The sequence below is a fragment of the Hipposideros armiger genome, unplaced genomic scaffold (genome assembly GCF_001890085.2).
Source record: "Hipposideros armiger isolate ML-2016 unplaced genomic scaffold, ASM189008v1 scaffold_62, whole genome shotgun sequence".
NCBI classification, from domain to species: Eukaryota; Metazoa; Chordata; class Mammalia; order Chiroptera; family Hipposideridae; genus Hipposideros; species Hipposideros armiger.
This window is the reverse complement of record NW_017731412.1, coordinates 1595987-1607631: the sequence shown is the minus strand read 5'-3', so window position 1 is coordinate 1607631 and position 11645 is coordinate 1595987. Positions and strand designations below refer to the sequence as shown.

The following is an 11645-nucleotide window of genomic DNA, read 5'->3' as shown; positions in this document are numbered from 1 at the left end:
CCATCCATCCATCCATCCATCCATCCATCCATCCATCCATCCATCCACCCATCCACTCATCTACCCATCCATTCATCCAATTATCTAACCAGTTGCCCATGGAAGGTCCTTGCCTCGATGTTGACCTGGTCAGAAGACTCCAAATGCCTGCCCACCTGAACTTTTCCCAGATTTCTGTCTCATCCTCTTTCTGTAACCAACATATATTCTGGTCTAAATCCTCAACTGTGGTCCGCGGACCAGCTGCAGCATTATGAGGTTGGTTTGAAATACCTGGGCCGTGCCTTAGATCCCCTGAATCAGTACCTGCATTGTATCAAGGTGCCCAGGTGATTTGTGTGCACATCACCATTTGAGAAGCTCTGCTCTAGATTCTAGAGTCTAGAACAGGGCACGGCAAACTTTTGAGACGGAAGAGCCGCCAGGCGTCAGCAAGCCGCGGCTCGTGAGCCACATGTGGCTCTTTGGGTGTGTACATGTGGCTCTGAAGTAAAATTGAAAATGAAAATAAAACCATCATAGTTTCATCTATAAAAAATTTAAAGGATATTATTCACATCATGGTGATTATGTAAAAATATATTTATGGCTCTCGAGTCATTTTTAAATTGTTGTGAGGGACAGGAGTGGCTCTTCCAGGGGTCGGCAAACTTTTGAGATGGAACGTACCCAAAGAGCCGCATGTGGCTCGCGAGCCGCCGTTTGCCGACCCCTGGTCTAGAACATTTTTTTCCAAAGTCAGTTAGGAATTGGGGGAGAAGTTCTAGAGAAGAGAGTAAGCCCAGGGTAGGAGAGGCCTCCTCTCTTAAAGGCTGATGGTCCCTCACTTTGGAAAGCACCAGTGGTATCTATTCCCTCCCCAGCCTATAGGACCACGTGGCTACCCGCCACCCCTTTCTTGGACTTTTCTCTGTCAACACACCCCTGCAGATCCCTACTCCCCCCCCCCTGCCCACACACACACACACAGCCAGGAGAGCTCACCCAGAGCATTGAAGGCAGGCAGCACCTCAAAAGTGATGCTTTGCGATCTTGTGGACAGCAGGACGGTGAGCCCGCCATGGGGCGTCTGGATCTCCATCTTGGCTTCCAGCTTCCTTTCAAGCTGACAGTCTTTCAGGCGCTTCCAGATTTTGTCGAGGATTTCATGTGGGATTTCCATCTGATCCTTGAATTCTTCAAGGTCACGGACAAAGATGACGAGGATACCATCGGAGTTGCCTCTTAAGACCGTTTCCCGGCCATAAGAGCCACCCTGCCAGGGACAGAGAAGCAGCTATGAGACTCTGGGCTCTTGGGGGTCATGGGGCACCCCAGCAGGCAGTGGTATTTCTCAACATGAGCAAAAGCCCAAAGTGTCACCATAGTCTTAAAACTGAGTTGCAGGTATCCACTTGTCTACCTGAAGACCATAGCAACACTTCATACTAGCCCCAGCCCGAAGGCATTTCCAGAGGTCATCAACCCTAGCACGGACAAATGTGGTGTGTCCATGCAGTGGAATACTATGCAACAACAACAACATTGGCACACAACCACAGAATTTCAGAAACAGGATGGGTCAAAGAAACCATACCTTCAAGCCTCACAGTCCATGAAGTCATTTATACAGGGCAACCAACCTGTCTGGCTCACCCACTTTTAGCACTGAAAGGCCCATTTCCCAGAAAACCCCTCGGTCCCAGGCAAAGTGGGATAGCCAGTTGGTCGTGTGACAAAGTTAAAAAAAGCCGGCAAAAAATTGGGCCGGCAGAGTGGCGCGATGGTTAAGAACTGGCTTGGGACGCCAGAGGGCCCCGGTTCGGATCCCACATATGAGGGCCAGTGACACTGCCCTCCACAGCTAAGATGCTGAACAACAGCTCAACCTGGAGCTGGGCTGCCGTGAGTCGCCGGCGACGGCGTAGGCTGCAGCCCCTGTGGCAGTGGGTTGCCATGGGCTACCGTGTGTAGCCAGCAGCCAGCGTGAGCGGCCAGCAGCCAGCGTGAGCGGCCAGCAGCCGCAGTGAGAGGCCGTCCAGAAGCCGGCGACTGATGTGCCTCACCCAGGAAGAGCACAATGATGGTGCCAACTTGGGCCAGTGAAGCAACGTCCTCCACAACTAGACTGAAGAACAAAACGACAGCAACTTGTCTGTTTCCCTTCCCCCCATTCCCCAGCACTGTTCCTATCCCCCCAATTCCCCAATAAAAATCTTAAAAAAAAAAAGCCGGCAAAACTAATCTACACTGTTAGAAGTCAGGAGTGCGTGACAGGATAGGGGGCCCAGGGGCCCTTGGGGGCTGGGAATGTTTTGTTTCTTGATCTGGGTGTCGTTACACACGTACGTTGTGTAACCCATCGGGCTGCACACCTAGCGCTGTGTACTTTTCTTTTTGTATGTTTTATTTTAATTAGAAAAAAAATTAACCCTACTGAGAAGCAGGGTGGTACAATGGTGAAGGGTGCGTGCTCCCACCTGGGCTTCACCCAACTCTGATGCCAGCTATTAAATAACTTCCCTGTGCCTCAGTTTCCTAATCTGGGCAAGGCAAGAGGCACCAAGTGTCCAGGTGTCTCTTTAGTGGCGGGGCTAGTGGGTGTGTGTAAGGGTAGAGGCCAGAAAGCACTGTGGCTGCAGGGAAGTGGGGCACCAGCGCTGGAGAGCATGGGGGTGGGGTGAGGGTGAGGGAGTCGCTAATGCCCTCCCCACCCCGGGGTCCTGGCGCTTTCTCAGTGCCCTTTCTTCCCCTGAAGGCCCAGAATCTTCAATCTCAGCTCTGGGGTTTGTGCCCATAAGACCAACCATTTCTAACTGATGAGGGCCCCCGAACCCCTCTTGCTGTTGGAAAACCACAGAGCAACCTTCTGGGTGGTTTTACTGAAATCCTTCAGCCTCAGTTTACTGCGAAGGAAGGAGAGAAACAATAACGGTGAGTAATCACAGCTCATTTACTGAGCATCAACTATGTACCAGGGCCTGCACTAAGGACATTAGGTGCTTAAGCCTCATAACACTTTGAGAGGGGTAGTATTCCTCTCCCATTTTATAGATGCAGAGACTGGAGCACAGAGAGGTTAAGCAACCTGCCCTGGTCACACAGTAGTAAAGGGCAGAGCCAGCTCCCGAGCCTGTGCTCTTAGACTCTACACTATAGCCCATCCTCTCACTCGAGGGTGAGGAGGACAAGATGATGAGCCCTGCACCTAGGGCTTGGCACACAGTAGGTGCTCAGCACTCAGTCACTCTGCCATCCAGTGGACAGTGAATCCCTGGCTCCCAGAAGCCTTGACCCCAGCCCTCCACTCACTTTGGCCACACCTGTCACCAGGGGGAACTCCTCGGTCTCCTGCAGGGCATCGCAGATGGTGTTCACAGCCTCATCGATCTGTTTCTGACAGCCTTCAAAGGGCCTCAGGTATTTCTGGATAAAGGCATCCAATTCCTGAGCAGGCAGTGGCTGTACCACGTTTCCCATTGCTCCTGCTGGCTGCTGAGGTGACAGCGAATGGCAGAGCGGGAGACAGAGGAGAAAGAGCAACTCCTGTGTTGCCAGTCTGGAAATCGAAACTCAAGGAACTGGGAAACTGAAACTCACAGAGCACTCCCAGATGACTTTCTCCACCCAGAGTCCTGCCCACCCCTGCAGCTGTGGTTATCTACCTTTCAGTTGCTCAAGGAGTCCTTGTGGTGAAACACGCAGCCTCTGGAGCCCCATTATGAGGGCTTGATACTTGCTAAGACCTGTGTCCCTGAGCACATTGCCTGCCTTTTTGGTGCCTCATTTTCCCCATCTGTAAAACGGGGATTACAGCGGTACCTCTCCCATTGGGATAACGCGAGGACGAAATCTTATCTGCAAAGTGCTTAGAACAGGGTGTAGCATGTGTCAAGTGGTATATAAGTGTTTGTTAAGCAAATACAATTTTACAGGGGCAGAGGTCGTCTTTTGAGGGTTTTTCTCCTTCTTCCTGTTCCCAGTCGCCTGAGAACTCAGCCTCACTGACAGCAGTGAGGAGAAAAAGACCCAGAGAGGTGACCGACTTTCTTAGGGACACACAGCGAGGCAAGGGCTGAGCCGGACTCAGGTTTCATTTCTGCCACTGGGCAAACCCAGGTCCTAGAGGAGTCAGCGGGTGGGGGCTTGTGTGTGCCCGGTACCTCAGCACACATGAACACCCGCAGAGCCTCTTCAGGCACTTATCTCACCCAGTGAGGACAGAAAACAGGCTCAGAAGCACGCAGGTCAGAGAGGGGAGACAGGTGTGCAATTTCTGTGTCTAGAGCTGTGAAAATTAAACTGCCACAGGGCTCGCACCGGCTGCCTCTGTGACACAGGAGCGAACATCACCAAGGTGTGGGGTGATTAATTTTGTATGTCAACTCGGCCGGCCCGGTACCCAAATATTTGGTCAAATGTTATTCTAGATCTTTCTGCAAGAGTTTTTTTTTATTTTTTAGATTGGATTAACAAGATCAAAGTACTTCAAGTAAAGCAGGTTCCTCTTTATAATGTGAGTGAGCCTCACCCAATCAGCTGAGGCCCTTCCTGGAAAAAAGATTGACTTCCCCCAAGGAAGAGGAAATTCCACCAGCAGATACAGCTGCAACATCAGCCCTTCCTGTTGGTTCCGTGTCTCTGGAGAACCTTGCCCACTAAAGGTCCTTCCCTGCCCTTGTCTGACTTTTACTGTAACACCAAGGGCGGTGATAAGGCTCCTTATCTGGGTGAAAACACGGAGATTCTGAGAGGGGGGAACATTTGCCGAAGGCCACACAGCTACTAAGTTGTCTGGCCAGGCTAGAATTCCACACTACCTGATCCCAAAGTCCGTGCTTTATTATTTTTAAAATATATCTTTTTTTTATTTTAAAAATATTTGATTTTGAAATAATTTGAAACACTGAGAAAGTTTGCCAGTTGAGTACCAAGAACGCCCTTACATCTTCACCCAGAATATTTTCACACTTGCCCCTCATTCTGTATGTACCTCTGATCAGTATTATTATTATCACATTTGAGTGCATGTTGCAGATATTATACCCCTTTACTTTTTAAAAGAAGTAGACTGTGTTTTTTAGAGCAGTTTTAGGTTCACAGCAAAATTGGGCAGAAGGCTTAGAGATTTCCTATATACCTCTTCCTCCCCCACAAGTACAGCCTCCTCCACTACAACGCTCCCCAAAGTGGGGCATTTGTTACAATTGAAGAACCTACATTGACACATCATTGTCACCCAGACCCCTTTACTCTTGTATCCTCTAGGAACACGGCTGCTTTCTCTCTGTCTCCTGGTCCTCCCCTTTGGGGTGGACCATGCCCTCACCCACCCAATAGATATTCACAGTGTTTCTGATGGGGACGCTGTCCCGGACACTGTCCCTCGGCATCCATTCCTCCCTGTGCCACAGGGGGTGGGAGATGAAGCATTCACTTTTCAGACTCCCCTGCTGCCAGCGTTCTGGCTGTAATTTAGGTTGTGTTTAAGGAGGGAGGCAGAAGCCACCTTCCTGTAGTGCTGGTGGCTGCCAACTTCTGAGAGATGTTTGTGGCTGCTGTCCCGGGTCTGGACCCCAGCTTCGAGGGTGTGAGGCAGTGGTGATGGCTGCAGTGATGTTGGCAGATGCCGCAGCAGCAGCCTGACGTCTGATTTAGCCGTGGTGATTTAATCTTAAAACGAATAGTCCAGTGGTGGCTCCAGCCTCCTCCAGCCCGTCCAGGGGTTCAGATGGAATCCCTTGCTGCTTACGATTCCCGGAGTACTTTCTGTTTTCCATGCTGAGTGGGATACTGTTGCTGGACTAGAGGTCAGGAGTGCCTCCTGCATGGACCTGGTGGATTTTCTCTGGAGGGCAGACAGGAACGGGCTGAGCACCGTTGTTTAGGCATTGGCTCACTTTTTGATATTTGGGATGGAGGACCCCACTGGTGGCATTCCAGCAGGTCAGGAGGAAAGAGAGGAACTCAGTATAAATCCAGGAAGGCAAGTAGGGCATGGTGTCAAGATGTACACACTGAGGGGATGAATGAAACAGGAAAGGTGAACAAAAGGAGGCCTGCAATGAAAAGGCGTCCAATGAGAGGGACTGCTAGAGTCATAAGGGTGATGGAGAAGCTAGAAACCCAGGCTGGTGCCCATCTATGGAGTCTGGACTCTCTCTCTCTCTCTCTCTCTCTCTCTCTCTCTCTCTCTCTCTCNCACACACACACACACACACACACACACACACACATCTGGCAGGTGTCCCTGAGTCTCCCCATGCTGAGGGCTGGTGTCCATCTGTCCATCTGTTATGACCACTGATTTTCTGGGCTTCACACAGCAGCCTGTGGAGGGTTACAGAAGATGTCGGTTACCCTTAGCCTTCCTGGAGAAGCCAAGACCACATGGACAGACAGGACATGGGGAATGTGGGAGCACACCTGGGCCCTGACTGGACCCTTCTCCTTTGGGAGGAGTCATGCCCCTCCTCTGACCACATTGCTCCCCAACAAAGGATGCTCCCTGCTGTACAAACAGGTCTCTCACCTTCACTGGCCATGGCTGGATGGGGGTGCCATCCCTGCCCATGCAGCACAGGGCAGATATGCAGGCTGCAGCTTCCTTGGCCAGCAGGTCCCAGCGGGCGTTGGGGCCCAGGTTGCCCGTCGGGTCAGCTGGATCCAGGATGATGGGCCTGGAATTACCACCCAAGTCGGTTTTATTCTTGGCAACATCCGGGTGTCCCCTTGGGGGATTGGTTGGACTATTCTCCTTCCTCACCCAACACTCTGGAGGGGTCAGGGGCAGGGCCCAGAGACTCCTCTGTGCTCCAGGCACACACACTAGAGGGCAGGATAGAAAATAAGCTACACATAGGCCCCTTCTACCGTCTGCATCCAGGCAGACATTACCAATCAACCATGCTTGCCCCTTCTGCAAGTAAAGCAGGCATCGTTAATCAACCATAGCACTGGTTCCAACACTCTCCCTTCCCGCACCTGTGGTAGACGTCACTAACTGATGAGGCCACTCTTTTCAGCTGAGCCAATTCACAACCGTAGAGCCCTTTTTAGTGCGTCAGCCTAAGTAGCCACTACCCACTGCCTGGAGATGCATCACAAATTCGTGAAAGCGTCTCTGCTATCTCTGTAGCGTTTCAGAGGTGGGCAAAATCCCAAAGCATGAGACATGCTTATGTTACCTGGTGAGTTCACAGGTTGGGTCACCAGATTTAAGAAATACACATAGAGGATGCCCAGTTAAATTTGAGCTTCAGATAAACCATGAATGAGGGTTGTTTTTTAAAGCACCAGTATATCCCAACTACTGTATGAAACATACTTATACTAAAAAGGTATTCATTGTTTATCTGAAATTCAAGTTTAACTTGGAGTCTTGCATTTCATCTGGCAACTCTCTTCACAGGTGACTAGGAAACTGACTGCCTGTCCCTCAGGTGCTAAGGGTATCACTTCTAGAAAGGAGCTCAGTTCTAGAAAGCAGATTTTCCTGTCTCTGCTCTGTGCCCTCAGGAGGTGGGGGGAGAGCGTCACCCTGGATCTGGGGCTCTGGGACATTGGGGGTGGGCCTGAACCTGGTCTTCTGAAGCTGCTGTTTCAGGAAGTCTCTGATGGTCTTGTCCTCATAGTTGTAGTTGATGGTCCAGTAGACACGGAGCTGGTGGTACTGGGTGACCAGCTCCAGGACAGTGCGAAAGCCCTCAGCCATGTTGAACCGGGGGTCCTTCCCACCCTGCTCCCAGGCATACACCGTCAGGAGTTCCAGCCCGTGTTGCGGGGGCAGGGAGCCTTTCTCCTTGGTTTTCTTCTTGCACTAGGGAACGAGGAGAAAGATGATTGGCTGGCCCATATTGGCAATGAAGAGGTATGGGAAGGGACCCTCCCAGAGCCAGCAAACCCACCCCCAAACTTTTACTGAGCACCTCCTGTGCCAGATGCCTTGCTTTGCATGATCCTAGCAAGTCCTGTGACACGGTTATTCGTATGTCAGCCCTATTTCACAGATAAGGAAACTAAGGTCCCGCAGCTAGGACAAATCCCTCTTTCTGCTCCACCAACCCAGGGTTCCAGCCAGGACTGGGCCTGCCTCCTCCCAGGAAAGCGCTCCTGAGGCAGAGCCCGGGAGAGTGGCCCCGGTCGTCCCTGCGCCGAACCTGCTGGTACCAGTGCTTCACCAGTCGGATCAGACTCTTCAGCTTGGTGGGGCGACAGATGATGAAGTCCCGCTGCAGCTCTGTGAAGCAGGAGGAATACTCGCCTGCGTGGTGGCAGTTGCGGATGAGGTCCACGTAGACTTGAGGGTGGGGCCTGGAGTGGGGGCGCAGCTGGCCTGGAGATAGGAGCAAAGTCACCTGCACTTCATTCCCTGGAGTCACAGTGGGGCCAACTAAAGGACTTCTGAGGTCTCCTACTTGGGTGTTTCCCTATGGGTGGTCTGGGACCCCCTGAGAGGCCACGGGGTGTTCTTAGGCGGAACACAAACGTGGCATCATCACCCAGTGTGAAATCCATGGTGAGCATCTTACTCCCTTTTCTGCCCCCTTTCAACCTCCATGTTTTTCCCACCGTGGAGAAAGTTTCAGCTGGGAGCTAACATGTCTTCAACGGCTCTCTGACATCTGCTCACCTCTCTATCAAAGGGACAGAGCCTCCGTCTCAGAGCGTCTGCCTGCAGGTGACAGAACTGTCTGTGGTGAGAGGTGACCGTCTGGCTCCAGCGCACTTACAGGCATTCTTTGATAGTCAAGCTCTTGCTCTCTCAACTGAGGAATTGAATAGATTCCAATACATTTCTGGGTCAATCTCTCCCTTGCTACCTGTTTTGCAAAATGCAGGAAGCAAATATGTGTACTTTGAGATACGGGGATTCCCTCCCTTGGCAAACTCTCCTGTTCAAACTCGGAACTGAACACATACAAAAAGATTTATGTCTGTTTTGTTCAGGGATTTATCTTCAATGCCCAGAAGAGTGCTGAGCACATAGTAGGTGCATTTATTGATTGGACTGATCGAACAGGTCTGTAGCAGGTAGGGGAGGTAGTACACAAATACTCGATGCACTGAAACACTTCAATGTCCCTCTCGTCAGATGATGACACCAAGGCTCCAGATAGAGGTGTCCCTTGTTCAAGGTCATCCAGCATGTTGGTGGAATTGCTGGGATGAGAACGCAGCTCGGGGCCACTGTTAGCCCATGTAGCACCTTTGCGTAAATGAGGAAAAGGTGCTCCTTCCTCCAGACACTTTGCAGGGGAGTTGTGATAAACACACATACCTAAAATGTGAACAGGTGTTCCTTGCATGACCTCTACAACTGCCCCTGGCAGCCCTGTCTCTGCTTTTCCCCTACTTGGGACGAGGCCTGGGCATCTCACCTAGGGCGTCAAAGGCTGGCAGCACGTCGAAGTCCACACTCTGATCCAGCATCGTCTGGGATGTCAGCGAGAACCTCAGCACGCGGGGATTGTCCCACTTGGAGATCTTGAACTTCACTTCGAAATGCTTCTCCCGCTGACATGCCTCCAGCTGGTCTCGGATCTCCGAGATGATCTCGGCCCGCCTGTTCCCTTGCTCGGTGAACTGGCTGAAGCAGCTGAGGAACACCACTATGTCGGCATCTGAGCGTCCTCCCAGAGCTGTGCCTTTGGCTGAAGAGCCACCCTGGGGAGGACAAGGCAGGTGGCTTGACCCCTGAAGTACTGCTTGACATCCTCCTGCCAGAGCCTATGGGCCCTGGACTTGGAGTTAAGAACTTGCTGTGTGACCTTGGGCTAGTCACCTAACCTCTCTGTCTTACATCTTTAACATGGGGTTACTATATGGCATAGTTGTGAGAAAAGGAAATGTACAAGGCATAAGTTTAAACCCTCCAACAAATGCAAAATTTCTCATTGCATCATGTTTGGGATTTGAGAATTTTCTTTTTCTTTTTTTTTTTTTTTTTTAAGCCTGCAGTTGGTTCTCAAGCTTATCTGCATCAGGAGACCTTTTAAAAATGACTGTTGCCTGGCTCCTATGCCTCTGAGGCTGTGATTTAATTTGCCTGGGAGGGGGATGGACATCAGTATATTTTTTTTAAAGCCTCCCTGTGATTCCAAGTGAAGCCACAGTTGAGAACCAGTGACTCAGGCTACTGTCCTCAAGTGTTATGGATGAGGAAGGCAAGGATCAGAGAGGGGAAGGTATTTGCCTGGGGTCTCACAGCAAGTCACCAGGCCTGAGACTTGTCACTGGCTGAATCTATGCTGACACTCTTTCCAGAGCTGACCTGCGTCTCCTCGTGACTCCAATTGTGAACTGAGTTCGTATCTGGTGCAGTGGATAATGTGACTTCTTGTTTACCCCAGCTTCCTTTCCACCTTCTGGGATCAGCATTCGGGTTTCCTTTGGGGGATTCATCCCTCCCCCACACTCAGCCCGTGAGGTCTACATGGGGCTGACTCCACCATGTGACCCAGGCTCGGCCAGTCAGCGCATGATGTCTCCCTGGCCCTAGTTGATTGGCTAATAGATATGGAGCCAGGCCAATGACACTCAGTTCCTAGACTTCTTTGAATTTTGAGAAAAGAGAATTCCTCTTTCTAGAAGTTTAGAGATGCTAAGGCCCGTCATACGGACAGGGCCTGTCCAAATAGAAGACGGAGCTGAGAACTAGAAAGAAAAGCTGAGTCCGGATGACCCAGCATGGGCTCCTGGATCTGGCTGTGCCTGAGGGGAGCTCTACTCCAGAGATTTCCATTTCCATCAGCCAACGCATTCCTTTTCGTTGCTTCTTTTGAGTCGGCTAGCATGAGCAACCAAAAGAAACTTGGTGGGAACACCTGGGCCCTACCTCAGCCATTTTCCCATGACTGCATTGTTTTCTCCTCTCTGCTTGGCCTTGTACTGGTTTCTGCAGGGGCCACAGAAGTGGGGAAAGTTTGGCAGCGGCCTGGGAGAGATCACTAGCCTGTGGGTAGCAGGGGCCTGGGAGAGATCACTAGCCTGTGGGACCCTCTTTGTCCTCAGTTCTCTGGGGACTCACCTTGACTACCTTGAGCACTTTGGTGGAAGAATTCCGGAAGCAGTTTTCCCTCAGGAATGAGCAGATGGTATCAACAGCCTTGTTTACTTGAGCCAGGAACTGGCGGTCAGGCTGGAGAAAGTCACAGATGAACCTGTCGAGGTCCACGGCTGGAGTTTGGTAAAGGAGAGCGGGCTGCAGAGAGAACCCAGGCAGGGTCAGCTCCAGACGTGTTCCCTATGAACACCCAGGCCCTGTCCCTGGATAGCCTATGAGGATAAGGCTCCCACTATCTCCTCTATCTCCTTTTTCTCCTCAGCTGGTTGGCAGATCGCAGCATCAGAGGGCTCAGAGCTCAAGTTCTGGTTCTACCACCACCACAAGCCTCAGTTTCCCCACCTTTAAATGGGGGTGAGAACGAGGTCTATGCCTCACTGGATTGTCTTGAGTGTTAAGCACTGGCTATGAGATCGTGCGCCAAATAGCAAATGTGGGGCCGGCCGAGTGGCGCGTTGGTTAAGAGTTGGCTTGGGAGTACCAGCTCTGAGCAGCAGGGCCCCGGGTCAGATCCCACATGAGGGCCAGTGACGCTGCACCCTCTACAGCTAAGATGGTGAACAACAGCTCGACCTGGAGCTGGGCTGCTGTGAGTCGCTGG

At 51.4% G+C, this 11645-nt stretch overlaps 1 protein-coding gene across 1 annotated transcript in view; it reads right to left on the bottom strand.

The window, feature by feature from the left end:
* LOC109382229 (2'-5'-oligoadenylate synthase 3-like) overlaps positions 1–11645 on the bottom strand; it is a 43815-nt gene that overhangs the window by 16016 nt on the left and 16154 nt on the right. Inside the window, 9 exon segments of the mRNA XM_019641576.1 lie at positions 985–1255; positions 3292–3538; positions 5489–5587; positions 5785–5996; positions 6512–6659; positions 7560–7798; positions 8139–8314; positions 9360–9645; positions 11009–11182. Coding sequence (XP_019497121.1) covers positions 985–1255; positions 3292–3538; positions 5489–5587; positions 5785–5996; positions 6512–6659; positions 7560–7798; positions 8139–8314; positions 9360–9645; positions 11009–11182 — 1852 coding nt within the window.